This window comes from Panthera uncia (assembly GCF_023721935.1).
Source record: "Panthera uncia isolate 11264 chromosome A3 unlocalized genomic scaffold, Puncia_PCG_1.0 HiC_scaffold_11, whole genome shotgun sequence".
Lineage (NCBI taxonomy): Eukaryota > Metazoa > Chordata > Mammalia > Carnivora > Felidae > Panthera > Panthera uncia.
Window position 1 is genome coordinate 4,069,278 of NW_026057578.1, and position 19,973 is coordinate 4,089,250.

Below are 19,973 nucleotides of genomic sequence, written 5' to 3' on the forward strand. Positions count from 1 at the left end.
TTCTCAACTGAGCCTTAAAGGAGGGGTTTTAGGAAGGGGAAGTGTAACTCGCCCTCAGTGACCCATCATGCTATTGGCAAGGTTTGATGAGAATCTAAAGGCACCCCTCCGCCATCTTTTTTTTAATCCCTTGGCAAATGGACCATAGGTTCTCCTGGGTTGTGAGTCAAAGGGATATTAGCTTCATCCAGAATCTCGAAGGTTATGAATGACAGGAGGCATGAGTCGTCCTCCATCGTGCCTTACAACAAGGAGCATCTGGGTTGCCTGTTAAACACCGGGTGACTTTAAGAGTCACTTAACAGTACCGGCTGCCGGGGGGAGGGGGGGGGGGGGGGGGGTGGTGAAACCTCTTTCCTCCACGCATCTTTAACAAGGGGTGTCTGGCCGGGTGTAGGTGAAGCCGCAGAGGTAAATCTGGTGGTGAGTCTTGAGTATCATGGGTCATGGCACTTGGATACCTTGCCCTGAGACAACAGCAAGGAGTTGAAAGTGCACTTGACTTTAGTCTCTGCCAGAGTCCCTAGAGTTATTCTCTGTGGAAGAAGCTGAGCACCAATTGACTTAAGACCCTGACCCAAAGGTACAATAAAAGTAACAGCCCTGGGGAGAGACAGGAATGAATCCCTGATCTGTAAACTCCAGTTTGCCTTGTTCTAAAGTCAATCTGTTTTACACAGTATGCACTTGAAGAGTAAAAACTGCAGCAGTTATCAATTAATAACATTGAAATTTTATTTTCAATAACCCAAAGCAGTGATACAGATCGCTGATGTTATGCCCAAAAGGTAGCCCTGGTGTTGCATTTCTCTTTATGAAAACCCCATAGGAAAGCTAAGACTTATAAAACCAGAAATTATTGGGGCTTTATAAAAGGATTCTTTATTTGAAAAAAATTGTGTTTTAGGATGATTTCCAATAGCCAATTCTGCTAGAGTCATTCAAAATACTTTGTTGTTGTTGTTTTTTAATCCACTGGAATGTAGCTTTTCACAAATTCAAGCTAACACAAAGTAAGGCGCATTTGCAAACACTGCCACCTGCCAGCTAAACGACCAGCTGACAGGATGGTTTGGCAACCGGCTCACCTTGGGAAGAGACACGAGGAGGCAGAGAGATGGAACCAGTGTTCCTCCATATTTGATCTAGGGTGGGATGTGGCAGCCGGCAATGGTGGCTCTTAGAAGGACAGGGCTTCCGTCACCATCTGGAGGTCAGTGTGATTTGGAGCTGTGACTTTACTGAGTTAGAACAGCGATCCTGCAGATAGGTTAGCAGCTACCAGGAAAGAAGGATCTGGAAGACGGTTTTCTTCCCCTGACCAGTGCCTCCCCAGACAAAGTACTCAGGTCAGCCTCTAGACATGTTGTCTTCCCCTCACACAGCCGTGTTCTGGTTTTGCTTCTAATCTTTGAATCATCGGCCAGACTTGTACACTGAATGACTGCACCCCCAAAATCTGGAACTCTGGGGGAAAAAAATCGTACGGAGCTTCTCTGAGCTCACGTTCTTTAGGGCAACACTTGGCAGAAGGTGTTCGTGCTTCGGTTCTCCCCGGTCTCCACCCAAATGTCTTGTGTGTGGGACCCCTCCCCATGGGGGCTACCTCTGAGCCCCCGAACCCCCAGAGGTAAAGGAGAGAGAGCTCATCTCCCAAGGAGATCACATAAGCTGGAGATGCATCCAGTTCGTCTGGTCTAACTCTCATTCTCAGCTGGAGAAACTGAGGCACAGAGAGGGCACGTGTCTTACCCAAGATTTCCCAGCTCACTGAGGACAAGGTCAGGCCCTCACTCTCTCTCCCTCCAAGACTCAGACCACTCTCCTAGACCTCCTCTCTCATTACAGGAGCACGGGTAATTCAGAGGGTAGATAATCACCACATCACTTTTGTTTGGCTTAAAAAGTACACGACGAAGAAACAAATAGTACACAAAATGAATGCCTGGCATCCTTTCATCTCCCTTCTTATGTTTTTCCTGGCTGGGCTTGAAATCACTTGGATATTTATGAGCGCACCTGAAATGACCACAGACACGTGCTAAGCCACCAGGGGAAGCTGGTCCTGCATTGAAGTTTTCTATGAATCACCCTAAAATTGGAAAAGTCACATGACGGTCCTTGAAACGACCACCCTCAGGCCCAGGAAAGGACGCGTTAAAGCGTGTTCGCGCCTGTGTGCTGCCGCTTTGGATACGGGATGTCATACAAACATCGTCACAGCGCAGCTAAGCCAAAAGAGCTCGGCTGTGCGTTTCAAATGGTACAAAATCACACCAAAAGAAGGTATAAAATGTTATCGAAATGCAGCAGTATAAATCTCGGTTAAGTTTTTCCTCTCCTCTTTAAGGAGAAGGAGAGGAACACAGTAAAACACAGTAAATCCGAGGCTTTGCTCACTGAGTTGGCTGACGTAGATGAGCTATTCTGTTCTGCACAGGGGTGCGCTGGCTTGGAATACTGGGGAATTTTATCTGTACTGTTCTGACTTGCACAATACAGAGGCTGATTTAATTTGACAGCAAAGTAACACCAAGCCCCCAAAATAAAATTACCGAGATGTAAAACAGCGTCAAAACTCCAATTAGTTTTGTATCCTTGAAGCTTCTGGAGGAAATCTAAAAGGCTCCCGTCACGATGAGCAGGCATCAATTTAAGCTGTACAGATTACTAAAATGTACCCCTCTAATTGAAATTGCTCAGAGCACAATATGACAGAGAGAATCAGAGAAAAATAAGTGAATTTTTCCCCCTCAAAAAATGACTCATTCCAGAGACTGTTCTATCAACTTTTAACACGGCGTTCCTTTGCGAGAGCTAAAAACACCGAGGGTTTCGGAGGCCTCAGCACAAAAGGCACCGGGCCCGAAAGCATGACATGCTTTTGCTGTAGGATCGTAGGTAAGCACTGACCACTTGGGTGACATTTAAGGACAATCGGCATTTCACCAGATCATAGGCATTTTGAAGGATATTTACAACTTCCACTAAGGACGCAAGTTATTCTAGCCCAACTTCAGTTTTTTTAATGCATCTCGATTTCGTTTCTAGAGTGAACAGAAGTATCTTGATGCCCACGTCATACCCCACCTCCTCTGCCAAGCTACCCCAGTGACCCAAGCATGCTTACCACCTTTGAAGCAAACCCTCAGCTTACTGATGGAGGAAGTCGGCCGACTCGAGTCTATGGGTTCACTTATACGTAAACGAGTCGACTGTGACTGTGGCTCTCCTGGTTAATGCCACGTGACTGGAAGAGGCAGCGGGGGTCGATGCAGAGGACGCGGCTGGGAGTCCAGCACAGTCACCGTGCGCCAGGCGTTCTTAGGCTCTGCTCCATTGCGACCCCTGCCCTGCCCGGCGCCTGGTATACCGCCAGGGGATCTGGGGAAGGGAGGCTGGAGCCGGCTGGGGATGTCTTGCAAAGATCCCCAAATGGCTCTCCTAACATGGAGGTGCTTGGCGAAAGAGAATTCAGCCTTCCTGCCAGCCCGACAGCATGCGGTCTCTGACTGCAGACATCAGAAGCCTCACATCTCTATCACTAACCGGTCCTCATCATCACTGCTGGTGTCGCTGACCTCCACTCGCGTCTGCTTCCTGAGTCCTTCCAGGCCCCTCCTCTTGACAGTTTTCGAAGGGGCTTCAGGGGATTCTCTGGGCTGCCCTGGCTTAGAAGGAACCACACACTCCTTTAGGGAAGTTAATCCAGAGACTTGACATTTCCCACTCTCATTTCCTAAAGGAGGGCAGGGGACCACCATTTCCCCACCCCCATACTGTCCCCCAGTGGGAAAAAATGTCTTGTGTTCTCCTTCCTCTTGGTATGAACTGGCTGAACCTGGTGCTGGCATTTCCAGATGAGTCTTTCCAGTTGACCCCAACAGAAGCAAACCTGACCTTCTTTGCCCACATGAAGGTTTCCCTGGCAAGACTGATGGTGACACGGCCGCGGCGATAGCCTTTCTATCTGGGGGACTTTGCGTCAGAGCCTCCCCTGCCGCTCTGTGGTCCTGTGGCTCCGCGCTGTGAAGTCCCAGGGTTGTGTGACCTACTCTCTCCCCCAGAGCACAGATGGCAGGCACAGAGGTAGCAACATCCTGGCGGAGAGGGGTCCCTCTGGACCCAAGGGAAGAAGGCTCTTGAGTATCTGAGAAAATGTACGGTTTCAGATCCACCGAGACTTGCTCCCGGGTGGGCGGAGGGCGTGTCTCCGGCGTTCCCACGCCAGGACCTCTGCCTTGAGACAGAAGGCTGTCAGTAGTCATGGCCACGCAGGAGTCAGAGCGCTCAGACGGTCCCGACCCGGAGGCAGTGTTCTGCGTGCAGCGGTCACCACGCCCACTGGGAGCTGCCGAAATCTGCAGGAGAGTGCAAAGGAAAACAAATGGGGGGGGGGGGGGGGGGGGTTAATTGGTACAAACAAAAACAAAAGCTTGTGGTCAGAAACGTGGTCCTCAATGAAACTAGGTCCTGAGTTCCTAATGATTCTTTATCGAGCGTAAACTTCAATAGGATGTCCTCAATCAGTTCCCATTAATAACTAATTGGTGCAGTAACTCGAGTAAAACTCCCTGTTGACACAAAACACGTCGCTGAGATTGCTGTGTGTTATCTGACTTTGTGAGAAACCACATCACTCCAGTCCCTCTCTCCAGTCCTGCACATCCAATTTTAAGCTACCACTGCTCGTGAGGTAGATGTGCTATTTCATAGCACCCTGTACTTAGGTTTTTCCACAGGAGCATTTCTAGAAGTGTGGTCTGGATTAGCATCTTTGTGCCTTGCAGCCCACGGCCCTCCCAACCTTGCCTGGCGGTGACGTCATGTCACGGAGATGCCCACAGCGCGACAGCTTCTCTACCCTCTTCAAGTACAAATTCAAAAGCATATTTAGGATTTTTAGTGATGGCCCCGTTCTTTCAGTGCCTGGTGTCTGGAGGTGTTTGTGTACCTGCCAGACTTTGTGTGCCGGGCAGCGGGGCGAGCTCTGCCACACGGGACGCCGGCAACCAGGGAAGGAGAGCCATTCATCGACACGACCGATGGACAGAGTCAGCTCAGAACCACGGTTCCCCCCTTCACGGTTACCTGGTCCATTTCACTGCCGGCCCTCGAACTGGTGCTGGGAGAGAAGCTTCCGGAAGCTGGTCTGGAGACATCCTCCTCCTCCTCTCCGTGCCCACAACAAACAGGCGATTCTGAGGCGGTGCGAGATGGCTCCCCTCGCAGATTTAGACCTAAAATGGGGAGGTACATTTATAGACACCGGAAAACATCAGCGAATGGTGATTCCCCAGGACTCTGCCTTCATCACCCACTCTGATGAGCTCGTCAACCCTCATCCCCCACAATGTGTGCGGGAACGTTGACCTTGAGGCACTTCACACAAACAGAAGGTCTAAGCAATGGCAAAACCAACTCCCAAGGCAGAAAAATCCCCAAACTATATATATGTGTATATATGTATATATGTGTGTATATATATATATATACACACATAATGTGTGTATATATATATACACACATATATACACACATATATACATATATATATATATATATATTTCACGTGGCTTTCTTCTATCAGAGCCGTCTTCCTGGCCACGTTTGTTCAGGCTCACTTCAGACTGGCTTGAAGTCTCTGGCCATGCATCCGGGGTCAAGGGTAGAAATCTCCATCTATATGGTGTATGAGGTTCTGTGTCCATCCGAGCACTGGGCAGCAGGAAAGCAAGGTCGGTTTTGGTGCTGCTGTTGTCGTGAGATGGTTATTGCTGTGATCTGGGTGGGGAAAGGGGCACAAAGATGGGGCCTTGATAACATCTGCAAAACAGCAGCTCCCTTGCAAGGGCCTCACCCTTACTCTCTCCTCTGTCTGCTATGTTGGCCTGGGATACGGGTCAAAAGGACCACAGAATCGCAGGCAGGATGGCTTACAACATGAGATGAGATCAGAAAAAATTCCAGAATGGCTGGGCCACCAGACAGAAACATGTGATTCACTTTCCAATTTGCTTCCATTTTATTTAAGTTATATAGGCACAGAGTTTCAAAAAGTTGAATCTGTCAACTTACTAAGAAAAACAGCAACGCCTGCCCACCCACTCACCTTTTCCCACTTTGCATTCTTCTGATATTTATCTCCCTCGCTTTTAACAACATGCTTCATAGCACCACTTCGTGATTTCTTTTTTCCAGTTTGGAGGACAGTCTGTGATTTCTCCCAGGGGGACAGGAGCGTCGATCCCTTCCTCCAGCCCCCTCGGTCCAGAACCTTCATGCCCCGCCGCGTAGGCACACTTGCCACCCCGTCTCAACAGTTACATAACTATGACGTCATAGTTTCGTTTAGGAGAACATTCGGTGTTCACATGCTCGGGACCATGTCTCTCACTGCCGAGCCACGTCATGTACTGTGATGACAACGCCTTGCTGGCCAACACGGTTTTCCCTGGAGTCAATAATTACCTTGTTTTTTAAATTGTGCTTAGTTTTCTGTAGACCCAGTACTAAAACCTTCCTCCTACCTCCTTCTCAATTGTCTACGGGTTTCATTTCCTTTCCTTGGAAAGATCTCTCTGGAAATTCTCTGAAATGCCTACAGGGGACTGCTGCTCCCCGGGCCCAATGTGTGGCTATGCCCCAGGACCCCCTTTCATGCCACTGTGGCAATTCTCCTCACCTCCTTGGTTCCTGGGGCCCCACACTTCTTTTTCCTTGCTTTCCTAATGCAACCCTCCCTGCATCTTCAGGAGAAAGGGTGCGTGAAATAAAATTGTTTAGACTTTAATCTGCCACTTGTTTGGATACAGCATTTTGAATTAGAATTCATTATCTTTCAGAACCCAAGACACGGCTCCACTGAATTCTAGTTGTTAAGAAGTCTGGAGCCAACCTGATTTATGATTCATGATCCTTTGGGCAAACCTTTTTGTTTTTCGTCTCTCTGGAAACTCCTAGACTCTTCTTTGTTCAGTGTCTCTATGGAACTGGCTCTATTTTCATTCATTGTTTGGGCATTCAACGTGACCTTTCATTCTGAATCCTGTCCTTCGGTTTGGGGAAAATGAGTTGCTATTTCTTTGATATTTATTCTCCTTCTGTTTCATCTTTTCTCTGTTTCTAGAACTGTTCTTGGTGAGTTATTGGGTTTCCTTGTCTAACCCTCCTTTCTCTTCTCTTTTCTCTCTTTCCTAGCTGTCTTTTTATTTTACTTTTGGGAGAATTCCTTCAACTTTCTATTCCAACTCATAATTTTCTATTTCTATCATGTTTTTTAATTTCTAAGAGCCCATCATGACTCCCTTCTGTAGATTTAATTTCTAAGAGCCCATTATGACTCCCTTCTGTAGAGAGCCCTGTTATCACTTCAGAGCTCCAGGGTCTTCCGTTGTATCACTGGCAAAATTAATGACGACTTGCTGTCCCTGCTGTTAATGCTGAAGTTTGCTTCTCCACACATAGTCTCTCTCTCCCAAGTTCCTTTTGTTCTCATTTGTTTTTATCTTTCTCTTTCACATGAAAGACTTTCCTGAGGTATCCGGCAATCTTAATATCTGTCCACGTTCAGAAAACAGGCGCTCGACAACTGATTGGGAGCTCTTTACATGTGCAATTTGTCAGCTGGGGCCGCCCTGCAGGGTCATCTGGTTGCCGCATTCGAGCGGGAAACCCTAAAGGAATTCTCTGGGTCTTCCGAATTCTCAGGTTGGCTTCTATGCAGGGAGTCCTCCAAGCTCCTGCCTAAAAAGTACAGACCTACCTCTTCTATCTCGAGGGGTAGGCCACTAGATTATCAAGCACATTGATCCTGAGCAAATCAACTTGGAAAATCTATAGAAAAGTACAGCGGCTTGGGGAAGGAAGCAGTAATTTTTCCCGTAATACAATTTTCACGGGAGCACCCGTGTACTGACACAGAACCAGGCTTTTGGTATTCCATTCGTTTGCTCCACAAACACGTCTTGTGCCCATTCGATGAAGCGGGCACCACGCTGCTCAACCCCGAAGCACTGGAGAGCCGGGCCAAGGCGCCCTGGCCCCCAACAGCCTCTGCTCCGACGGGGAAGACAAACGACGAGTCAACTGGTAATTTACAGTTGTGCCGGGGGGTCAGGAAAGAAATGAACACAGGGTGGGGATGTCACAGACAGTAAATACAACCAGGTGGCTATGACAGTGACTGGCAGTAAACAGGGGAGGTAAGCACGTTCCAGAGAGTCACGGTAAACGGGGGTCTTACGGAGAGTCTCAGACAATGGCGGCACACTACAGACAGTGGTGGGCGGGTGACTGTTCCACGTGACTGAGGAAGGCCTCTCTGAAATGCAACCTTGGGGACAAGAAAGAACCAGCCCTCGGAGGCCATGTGGGGTGAGGAAGGAAGCCCAAGGGATTAAGGAACCAGCTGGGAGGGCACCCTGGAGGAAGGGTGGTGGGCAGGGGGCAGGAGGCAAAGTGAGGGTGGGGAAGCCACCGGGGCTCAGGTCTCGTGGGGCGCAGGCAGCCGCGTGGAGGGGTTCAGATGTCATTCCACATCCGCCGTGAAGAAACCAACGTGGCTACTGTGCGGACAGTAGAGCTCGCTGGGGTAATCCAGCTGCCAGAAGAGATGGCTAGCAAAAGCAGTGGAAATTCAAGCGGAGAAGATAGATGGATTCAAGCTAGATTTTCATTCTCCCCCAAGAAGAATCACCGAAGGATAATAACGATGATAAACGTTTCTCTAGCCCTGTACTTTACCAAAGCATAAGCACCCCACCGTAAGTGGATTAAGCTGTGTCCCCACAGTGACAAAACAACGAGGCAATTCATTCAATTCAATGAAGAAGGAAAACCAATTAGTATAGAGAAAATAATCAGATCGGCCAAATGTCTTCTCAGCAGGTTGTGTGGGTTCTGAAGCTTAGCGGAAAGGCCGTGTGCGCGTTCGACCGATGCTTTCTGACTCATCCGAGAAAGCGAAGGAAGAAAATCCATTGATTTAATTTCCTTTTGACCTCCGGTCTACGGAGAAAAGTCGGTTATCTTTAATAATTGTGAAAAATGCCCAAATAATGTCACTGAAGTGTGTTAAACTAATTTGGATTATTGAAGAAGGAGGCTAACTTGCTTTTAAACGCATGGCCCTTTCCAAAAAGTAAGTAGCGCCCTGGCCAAATGTTGAAGCACAGAATGTAATCCTGTTGAGGGCACAGCATCGCTCTGTGAATCACTTCCTCCATCTTCCGAAATTATGGACTCCTCTGTCTTAACGCAATCTTCAGAAACCCGACCGCTCTTGCACGATCACATGAATCTCCTTAAGAAACCACCTCTCATCTGAGCTCTGTGTGCCGTTCTGTTCTCCCCCTTGATTAAAGGCTGTGCTTTTAATAATTTCCCTCAGAAATAATTGCCAAGCCACGGTGAGAGGAAGAGACTGCTTAAAAACGTTGTAGCAAATTTAAATTTAGCCATCTTGAAAAGGCTACCAGAAACTGTAAAATAATTAGGAAGAAAATGGAGTGAAGCAGCCGGATGAAACTCACAACAGAAGCGTAGACCTCTTTAGTGCCAACCCTCTTCCCACTGCCTCAGTTCCTGGGCTTTATTAAAAAAAAATGCCAATAGACATATGACTTAAATATCATTATCTGAAAATGGAAGTAATTTGATGCATTTCCTTCGGTTCCCCCAATACACCAAAAACTCCATTAATCTGGAGTCCAAAGGCTCTGAAATTGTACCTAAGGAAGGGCTGAAAATGAGTCTATCATGGTGGCCTTCTAAGCAAGCTAGATGCATCATCGAGAACACAGAAGTGATCTCCTAGACTATTAACTGATCTGAGATTGAACTGTCGAGAAGCGTACCTGCCACTGAAGGACGCACGATGCGTTAGCAATTAAAATTTGCAGTTACTGGACAAAAGCTGGGCAGAACTCTAAAAGCAATCACTAAATGGGCAGATACTTGCTCATTTATTCAAATATTTGTTGAGCCCACTTTTCTGGAGTCTGTATTTGTCAAGCCCATTTAGAAGCCCATAATTTTAAGCCTAAATGGTCAGTGAGCCCGTGTTTACGGAGTCCTGAGTACAGCCAGTACTCTGTGCCAAGAACTGTGCCGAACACAGGCAATTAATCCAGCGGCAAACGAGGCGGACGCCTCGTGGAAATTACAGTCTGATGGGGGAGCAATTCAGCCAGCAAATAATGACACAGAAAATTCACCAAGAAAATGCAGTCAACGCTATGAAGGGAAAAGTGGAAGGAGCCATGAGGTGGTGAAAACGGAGCCCTGACCCCACCCAGACCTATGGAGAAGACCAGAACCACACACACTGTGAGACTGTTCCGACAATGCACCTGCCGAGGCTGGTTTTCTCTCTACAAAGTCACAATCATTCACTCATGTAATTATTCGGCCACTATCTTCTAAGTCTCTATTTCATGCCGCACGCTGCACTAAAATTTTTTTGCAAGCAAATTCACCCGCTTCCGTCCATCCTACTACAATTTTGGTTTCTAAGGGAAAGAGAAGAGAAAAGATCTTGCCGAGGATGATGGAAGACAGGACTTCTTCCTCTCAGGCAGAGCCTGGAGGATGTCGATTCCAATCAGAAAATGATCATGAGCCCGTGGGCGGCGGGCGGCAGCCCGAGACCTCGGTTCCACAGGCAGGGGGATGGCGTGAGGGAGAACCACAGAAACATCTTCATCAAGTAGAGCCTTGGTATCTCTGCCATGCTAACGCAATCTGTTCAAAGTCTGCCTCTAACTAATCACAAACACATCTTTTATTTCAGAAACCACTTTTCTTCGTGGTTTTCATCTCTTTTCTATTTCTTTGATGAAAGGCAATCAGGGCGACAGTCCTTCCCACGCAGAAATTGTGGGAAATACACTAAAACTGTGTTCAGTGCAAAGTGAGGTTCAAAATCTTGCTTTCAGTTAAAAGTTCTGTGGTGTCCAGGTAAGAGCGTGACTTTAAGATGCCCGGCAAAAGCAGGATTATGAAATCACATAAGGAGAAAAGACGACTATGAAAGAAGTGCCACTGGAAATGTTACAAATGCCAAGGCCGCCCCTCGCCAATCTATTTCATGTGTCATTATTCCAGAATCTTCTTGTGGCTAAATGAGAATTATCTACGCAGGTCTCTTCTCTAGGACATTCGCCAGATACGCCCTCAGCATCCTCTCTTTTCTTCTCCAGATTTACGCCTTAGAATGAAGGAGACACTCTTCTGTCTCCGCGATTTCGGAGCGCTAAGACCTAACTAATAGCTTTCGGGAAAGAATTAATACGTCTCTATTAATTCTAATGGGAAAAGATGTAGAGAAGTCATTAGCTCCTGTCAGAGAAGGAGAGCGAAGGCATGGGGAGAAGGGCCCCGGAGAGACTCCTCCCCAGCCCTACCGTGTCTTCCTGACACGTTCGGAGGGGGACCCGGGTGAGGACGGGAGGGGGAGAGGTTAGCTGCCGAGGCCCCATGGTGAACCCACCGAGGGAAACTATCGCCGAGAGCCCGAGTGAACACCGGCAACAGCTACCTTCATTCCGGGGATCTGTGCAGCCTCTCCACACGCTGGTTAGAAATTGTACCTTTTATGTGTGTGTAATTAGGTAAAGCTTTTACTTCGGAAACTACCTGTAATCACAGTGTCTCTACATTTCTGTTCCTGAGATGAAAGCAATGTGTTTTGATCACTTGCTCCTCTCAGACATTTTCTCCAAACTCGGTGCATGGGGCTGGTATGAAACATTTCAGGGACTCTAAAGCTGGGTCGTGGGCAGAATTCAACAATGTGCCTTCACAGAGTAAGATGTTAGGCCCACGGAATATAGAAACGTAATGAAAATGGCCCGGGACCACTCTGAAAAGTTTACGTCAAAACTGCCCCAGGAAAATGGGTTTTGTGGACCTGTCTAAAGCAGTGATTCTCAACACGGCTGCTTAACGCTGGCCAGTGCACAGGATGGCCCCACAGGGAGGGACCTGGCCCACAGGTCAGCAGATTCACGGCACAGACACCCTGCTTTAAACCAAGGTCACGATCCCAAACGCTATAGGGGCCGGGCAAATAACATAAACGAGACGAGTTGTCTGGGGCCGGGGACCGTGGGGAACGGAGGGACGCCCAGGTTCCGGCACGCAGCTGACCCTTAGCTCCACCAACTGAGACCATGAAGAACCCAAGGATCCGGTCGGTCACATCTGTCCATTTTCCAAGAGAAACCAGAAATGTCGATTCCATGTGTTTTTAAACACGGATGATGAATCCGCTTTCAAACAATAACACGGTGCTAACCGACGTGCCCGTAGCCTGAATTTGGCCAGGGAGGGGGTCAGTTTGTGACCCCCTGTTAGTTTATGAAGCTTAATAATCCGCCCACAGTGACGGTTAAGACTTTAGGCCTTACCCAGGCCTCACTCTTACAGAAGCGAAGTTTCTGTTAAAAACAAAAAATGCCGTTGAAAACTATGGAAGAGTAAACACGTTTTTGCCAAGTGCTCTGGTGGTGTCTTATGCAGTGAAACATGTAATTATGAAACACGTTGATCCACGTTTTGGGAAACTGACCCAGAATGTCTCCTGCAGCAAAAGAGCTGAGGTAGAAAAACAATAGCAATCGACAGGAACACAGGAACATCCACGGACACAGCAAGGGCTGGAGAGGAAAAAATTGCGGTGCAGCTAAACCATGGGATTTTATGCCATTATTAAAATGATCTATCGCTCATCTATCTATCTTTCTACGACACTGGCCTAGAATTTTACACAACATATAAGAAGAGAAGTCGCAGATTTTTACATATGGGATGATTCTATTTGTGTAAAAAAACAAACACAAAAACAAAAACAAAACCAGAGACCAACACGGTCTGTTCATGCTTATATGCATGTGTAGGTGGGGGCGCAAGGAACATCAGCTGGCCTCTGGCTGCCGCCGGGGGTCATGAGGCTGGGGACCGTCAAACCTCCCTGGGACATGTGGATGTCGCTTTCTTTGTTGCAACAGGCATGGGATGGCTTTATTCATTTGAAAGAAAAATCAGAAACAAATAATGACACTGGCCCCCAAATTCAGGCTGAAAGTCATAAGGAAAAGCCCCCGGGTGTGCCCGGCGTGTCCGGGCAAAGCTGAGGGTCGGGTGGGTTCAGTCAGAACACCCCGCTTAGACGGGGATCTGAAGCCTCGCACTCTGGTATGTACTGAAAGTTCTGCTTCTCAGCCAGAGAACAGACGAGACTTGCCAAAGGAGAGAAAAATACATTTTTCCATCTCTAACCAAATCTGCAGCCTTTCTGTACTCTCCTAATTTTTTTCTGAAATCTTGCCTCTTCCGAGCAATCATTTCTCAAGTTTTTTTTTTTTTTTTCCAGAAACCACTTTTCCCTGTGGTTCAAATTTCTCTTCTCTTTCTCTGATGAGAGGCAATCAGTTTGAGAACACTTCACTTACCGTTTTCTCCAGAAAAAAAAAAAAAAAAAAAAAAAAAACAAACCAACATATTTAGTGGGAAAGTATGCTTAAAATCTTTTGGTAGGTTGAAACTTGAATCACGCTCAGACAATAAGAGAATGCTCTAAAATGAAGAGAGGACAAATTGTAGGGAGGAAGGAAAACTAAGTGGAGAACAAAAAAATTGCTAATGTTATTTGAATTATTTAGTGCCGAAATTTAGTCAAGAAAATTCACTTTACGGACCATTACCTTCAAAGTTTCTTAACTCTAAATGAAACTGTAGAGAAAGAAGTTCAGACTTGGGAATATAATTGATGTGTTTAAGCAATTGTCTTTTCATTTCTTAAGATTTACACCCCGGAGAAGGAGGTGTTATCCTGTTTCAAGCAATTCTGTAAGCAGTATTACTTAACTAATGGCTTTAGGAAAAGAATATCTCCCCATTAATTCTGACAGGAAAAATAATGGTACAGAGCCATTAGCTCCCGTCAGAGAGGCAGAGAGGGAGTTCGCGGATGAGGGAACCCTGGAGTTCAGGCTGCCGTTTTGTTTCTCCGAGGAAAACACTCTGAGGTGATTTGTGACAGAGGGAGCAGGGCACGAGTGACACCACGGGAGCCCCACCCCTCCCACTCCACTCACGGCAGACTAACAAAAGTTTAAAGGCTAAAAGGGGGGCGGGAATCTACTCTACTTCATTTCAGAGAATTACATCACCATCCTCACATAATATTTAGCCATCTACCCCTCCAACATGATTAGGTAAACCTTTTATCTCACAAAGTACCCGTCAGAGAGGTTCTCTTTACCTTTTCCATTTTTTTTTTTTCAACGAAAGACAGCTGCTTTGATAACCGTTACCCTCGGAGGCATTTTCCCTAAACTATGTCAGTGATTAAAAAAAAAAAAAAAAAAAAAAAAAAAAAAAAAAAAACTAGTTAAAATCCTTCAGTCACTTAAAAGCTTGGTTATGTGCAGAATTCAAAAGAAGAGATTCTGGTGAGAAAGGAAGTAGAGGAGACAAAGAGAATAGAGGGGCATAGAGGGGCTCCCTCACCCTGCAATTAAATGCGGGTTTACTGTCAATGATTTAGAAGCTCAATTCTACCTAGTGGATGCGACGTACGCAGAGCTGAAGAGAAGAAAATTAGGACATAATTACACAATGATTGGCACTGTGGTGAGTGCCAGAAAGGAGAGGAGTTCTGAATCATACCACAAGGACATCTCATCTGGCTTGAGACTCAGGACTGACCGGCCGAAGGACCCACTAAAATGTCACCGCACAAAACCATCCAAGGAGCCAATGTGATCAAGAAGCCTCAGCCTGGTTCTTCAGACAGAATGTGGCTGGGGGATAGGAAAGCAGAGGGACACAAAGATACATTTATCGAAAATCTGACTACAAGCCCAAGTGTTTCCCTCTCCTAATGCAATTTTCTAAAAGTTTGCCTCTTCCAAGTAATCATATATTTTACTGCGGAAACTACTTTTCTTAGTGGTACTCATTTCTGTTTCTTTGATGAAAGGCAATCGATTTAAGATGTTCCTCTCAGAGAATGTTTCTTTCCCTGGAAGATGTTTAGCGGAAAGTCATGTTGAAAATCAATCCTTAAGTTGAAAGTTTATGCCCAGACCATAATCCCGTCCCTAAAATTCAGAGAGCAAATGTGGACAGTGAGGTGAAGTCGGGGGAAATACAATCACTGGAAATACCATTTGAAATCTATAACGCCAAGACTGAAAGTCAAGAGTATCTACTCTTCGAACTATGATTTTCAACACTTCTCATTACTAAACGAGTCCGTAAAAGACAGTTCATTTCTCGAAATATAACTGAGGTATTTGAGAGCTCATTTTTCCCCAGGATTTGCATCCTTAAAAAGAAGAAACTGATCCATTTCGATGATAATAGCTGGGAAGAAAAATCTTCCCTTTTCTACTTCATTAATCCTGAGAAGGCAGAAAAATGGACTAATGTCAAACTCGAAACAAAGACAAGAAAGAAAATACTGGAGTTGGCCTCATCGGCTTTGGCTTTCCAACCACCCTAGGAAAGAAAACGTTCTCGGCCGAGTCTCGGTGAAAAGATAAATGTCCAGGGAGAATCTAGCTCTTTCTTCAACCCTAAATTGTAGATGAGTAAAACTCAACTGGACCAGAAACCCAGGAAAAGAGGAGGAGGGAACACTTCCCTGTTTTCCTCGCACAGTCAGATACTCTCTACCTCGTGTGGTGCTTAAGTAATTTCTTCCTTGGGAACACCTGTCAGTGTGGTTCTCTCTGCTTTCTTGAGGAAGGGTGGGTGTTTGTTTGGAAAGCTGGAAACCCTCTTCCACTCAGATACTTTTTCTAGACAACACTAGTGGAAGAGCCTGTTTAAGATACTCCAGTAACGTAAAATCTTGGAATTCAATAGCATTTCTTACATGCTATTTAAGAGTAAGAGGACCGGGAAAGAAGAACAGTGGCCCCCAAACACTCCTGAAAGACTTTCGTACCAAAATTTACTCAAGAAGGTGTGGTTTTCTTCACGATGGAAGAACCTGGGCCGGGTGGACTAGGCCGTCATTGAAAGACTTTCAAAGTGGCTTCTCTTTTCTCAAGATCTCCACCTCCGAAGAAAGAGGACTTCTGTAACTGTGATCCTGTAGCAATGCGGCTCCAGTAGTGTTCTCTGAGCCAAAGCCTCTGCGTGATTTCTACGGATCATGACAAAGAAATAAAAGGGGATGAGTTCTTTCAGACCAAAGCGGGGAACGAAGGATGAAATGGGACCTGTCCTGCTTCTGAAGGCCACGGACACTGGCACTTAACTGTTCCCTGTGCCTCGGAAGCTCAGACGCAGGCAACAAAGGGAGGAGGAGGAAAAACAGGAAGACATGGGCCAAATTCTCACAGAATTCTATGAAATCACTCTTTTGTCCTCATACCAGCTTTAGAAATCCTGCCTTTTGTGATGTGGAACTTGAGGTACAGGATTTTTTCTTTCTACTTCAGCAACTGCCTCCCAGACTCAGAGTAGCATCTTTATCCTCTCTAAAACCTAATCAGTCTGCAAATTCAAAAGCTCCAGTACACAAGCAAGCAAAAGCTTACCTAAGAATACAGGTAAGACCCCCGAGGCGACAGTAAGGAAAGACAAGAGACTACAAAAGAGAGAATACTGCCTCAGAAGTCATTTTTAATCCCAACGAATCAAGAAATCGAATTTCTCGATTTTTTTTTTTTTCTGAGAGTAGCAGTTGACGTGTTGGAACCATCTAGAAGGTCCAAGCTTTTAGACATTTAAAAAAATCTTTACACCTTTCCTGAAGACTTCTACTCCACCACCCCCCAAAAGAGGCATCTATTTTGCAGTCCTAAAGCAACATCGGGAAGGAAATCCATGGTCTGACAGAAAATGGAAGGCGCCCTTTGACTCTCGTCTGGAAAAGAGTGCAAGCAACATCGCACCCAGACATTCCACCTGGAGGGGGGGTGGAGGGTGGAGTGGGAGATGAAGCTTGAGGCAGACACACAATTCCTCACAAACGACCTTACAGGGGCCAAGGGGGCGTGGGGCAAGAACGGAATTTAAGCCACGCAAACAATCTTTAGGAACCCTTGCCTTGGAGCAGCTCCCAGAATGCTCCCTGGTGGCGGTCTTGGGCAGGCTTGGGATGGGGGCACCGGCGCCCCTTATCACACAGCTGTCCACTCGCTCATTTTCTCGGAGAAAAGTCAGCTAGGCTGGTTAAGAGCAGCTCTCCGAAATTTTCTCCCAATAGAAAACTCACTTACGTACGGAAAATGAAGGTCCCGCGACAGGAAACTCAAGGTGGGGGGGGGGGGGGGGGCGCAGGGTGCAAACTGCCACCGAAGCCATTGTCATTAAAAAATCATTCAGGAACTCCTCTTGACTTGTCTTTAAAAATATGTTATTACCAAATTCAAATCAGAGACAGAGTAACACAGCTCAAATTATCATGGGGTAAACTAACATAATGGCTCTGAAATAAAGTAGTTTACACTGTTTCTGCGAATGCTGACAGGAAAATAATGAGAAAATTGCACGAGCATCCATCAAAGACGGAGGGCGGGAAGCGCCGAGAGCGGGTTCTGGGAGACTTGCTCACTCGGGCCCCTCGCGAGAAGTTGAGAAAAAGGGAGGAGAGAGCAGGAGAAAGTGGCAAGTGGGCTTCAACCCCAAAAGATGCCGGCCCGCAGAAAGAGAGCGCCACGGCAGCCTGCCACGGAAAGAAATACTCATAATCACGGAATCCCACACACTCTCACCCTGAAGAGGGCTCAACTTCTCTACGCAAAGGCAACCTTGAAAACTTCTCTTTCGAGAGGTCATCGGCCCATTTGACCTCAAATATTCCTCTCCTACAGGAGAAAACAAGGCTATCTACCCATTTCCCTTGCAGAGTATCCTCCACTGCTGTATTCGTGGGGAGCGCCCGTGAACGAAGTACACTTCGTTACTATGAAAGTTCTCTCGGGGAGAGGAATCCACACCCAGCCTCTAATAAACACGAGGGGGAGAGGACGAGACGAGGCGAAGCAGCATGAGGTGCGTAATAAAACTGAAAACAGGCTGTAGCGCAGAAATGTACCCCGTACGTAAGATCGCAGCTCGCCGCCCATTACAGCTTCCCGATTACAGATTACAGCTTCTCCGAGCACATTTTCTCAGCCAGAATGCAGCAGCTCTGATGCTCTCTTCCTCACGAATTTCAAAGAGAAGAGAAAATGAACCCCTTTCCCTCCACGAGTTAGCTCTGAAAAGAAAGGGAATGAAGGTGGCCTTTCACCACCGGTGAGGTAGTGGGCGAAGGCCCCGGCAAGCCCCTCCACCCATCTGCCCTTCGGCTGTGGTGTGGGGCGGGGAGGCCTCAGGCCCTGGGAAGAAGGAAACCCCTTGCGTTTGAGCCAAGGGCCCAGAGGGAAGATGGGCAGGGACACTCGGAGGGACGCCGGCGGGTCCAGACGCCCGGTGACTGGAACCAGCCTCCCATCCCTCTGAAGAGACAATCCAGTGACGGTGTCAACAGTCCGGAAGTCAACCCGGCCACAAGAAGGGCCCCAGGGAAAACCGGGCAGGAATGAGCAGGAACCCCCAAACTGATTTGAAAGAAAGTTCAGGGTAAATTTTGAAACACATGGAGCCCCCCAGGGAGGTCTAAGCCAGAAAGGCTGCTCTGAGGGTCTTAGGGACAGTTGCCAGATAAAACGTGGCCGCCCGCTTAAGTTTAAATCTCAGGTCAGCAAGGAATCGTTTTTAGCGTTAAGTATGTCTTCTACAACGTTTGGGGCACACTCAGCTGAAAAAGAAGATATCATTATCCGAAATTCAACTTCAACTGGGTGCCCCGTATTTCCATTGGCTCACTCTGGCCACCCCGCCTTAGGGTGCAGGGAAAGGGGGAGCTGGCGGGGGGGCCGGCTGTGCTCAGAAAAGTCGGACATCTGACTGAAGGTACCAGGTTGGGCAGGTGACCTCGGCCCCTGACCGGCTCCAGGCACCGCCCTGGAAGGCTGCGGGGTCTGGACGGGGCGATTGTTATCAAGCAAGACATCTCGTGACGGGGCCCCTCACAAAGGCCCTGACAGTCAGACGGCCCCGACTGGTCTTGATGGAGACACGGCTCACAGGCCCTCCAAAACACTCAGGAGCCAAGCCCACAGGCAAAGGGCAAAGCAGGGGCCGGCGTGGACAGCCAGCCAGCATCCTGCAGCCCATCCCCTGTTTTCAAGACATTTGAAGAGACGACCTTCAGGCTATTCTGGAAAATTATCAGGCTCTCTGATGTCATTAGTTCTCCCACTTCTGTGGATACAAGGACCCAAGGTTATTTGTTTTTCTCCCCAAAAGGTCCCCTAACCCATACCCACTAGAAAAGGCCTTCGGGTATAGTCTGTTATCAGGAAGGTTCTTTTCTGGGTGAGAAGCCTCAGCTAGCCTCTAACGGCAAGGACGCGCACCGCGGAAATGGCCTGATGCAGATAATAACACCGGAAAGGAGCATTAGGTGGAAATGCATTCTAGAGTTCCGCGTGAGGCGGCCACACTCCAGCAATTGCAGGTTCGGGGACATTTTCTAGACGAGAGTTCTGTTATGCTCGTAACTTCTCCCTCAAGGGTTTTCACACACAGGGAGGGGAGAGAGAGACAAAGAATAAGCCCCTTTTTCTTCTCCTTTGAAGCCAGGAGGGAAAAACTAGGGCAGACCCTCAGCCGTTACTGGTGGAGTCGCCAATGGCATCCACTTCAGAAAAGGACAAGGGTTGGCTTTGTTTCTGCCAAAAAAACCCACGTCTCTTTCCCCCAGAGGGCAGAGGGCTCCTGAGAAAACGATCCCCTGTCCAGAGGAAGGGACTCTGCCCTCAAGGGGGGCTCCCTGAAGGGACAAGTCAACAGCCCGGGAAGATGCTTGTGTTTTCATTTCCCTTCTCCACCTGCCAGAGGACAGAGAAGAAAGAAAAAGGACAAAATGAAATGTTTGGTCCAAATGCTCACTTTTGGGTTCG

General features: G+C 47.4%; 1 protein-coding gene across 2 annotated transcripts in view; it reads right to left on the reverse strand.

The window, feature by feature from the left end:
* Positions 1-323: 323 nt before the first annotated feature.
* Positions 324-19,973, reverse strand: part of ZNF831 (zinc finger protein 831) — a 93,841-nt gene continuing 74,191 nt past the window's right edge. For both annotated transcript variants that reach the window (XM_049650533.1, XM_049650531.1), the window contains exons 5-6: positions 5,092-5,240; positions 324-4,361 (exon numbers count right to left, since the gene is read on the reverse strand). In XM_049650533.1, the coding sequence (XP_049506490.1) occupies positions 3,531-4,361; positions 5,092-5,240 (980 nt within the window). In that variant the 3' untranslated portion in view covers positions 324-3,530. The remainder of the gene's footprint in view (positions 4,362-5,091; positions 5,241-19,973) is intronic.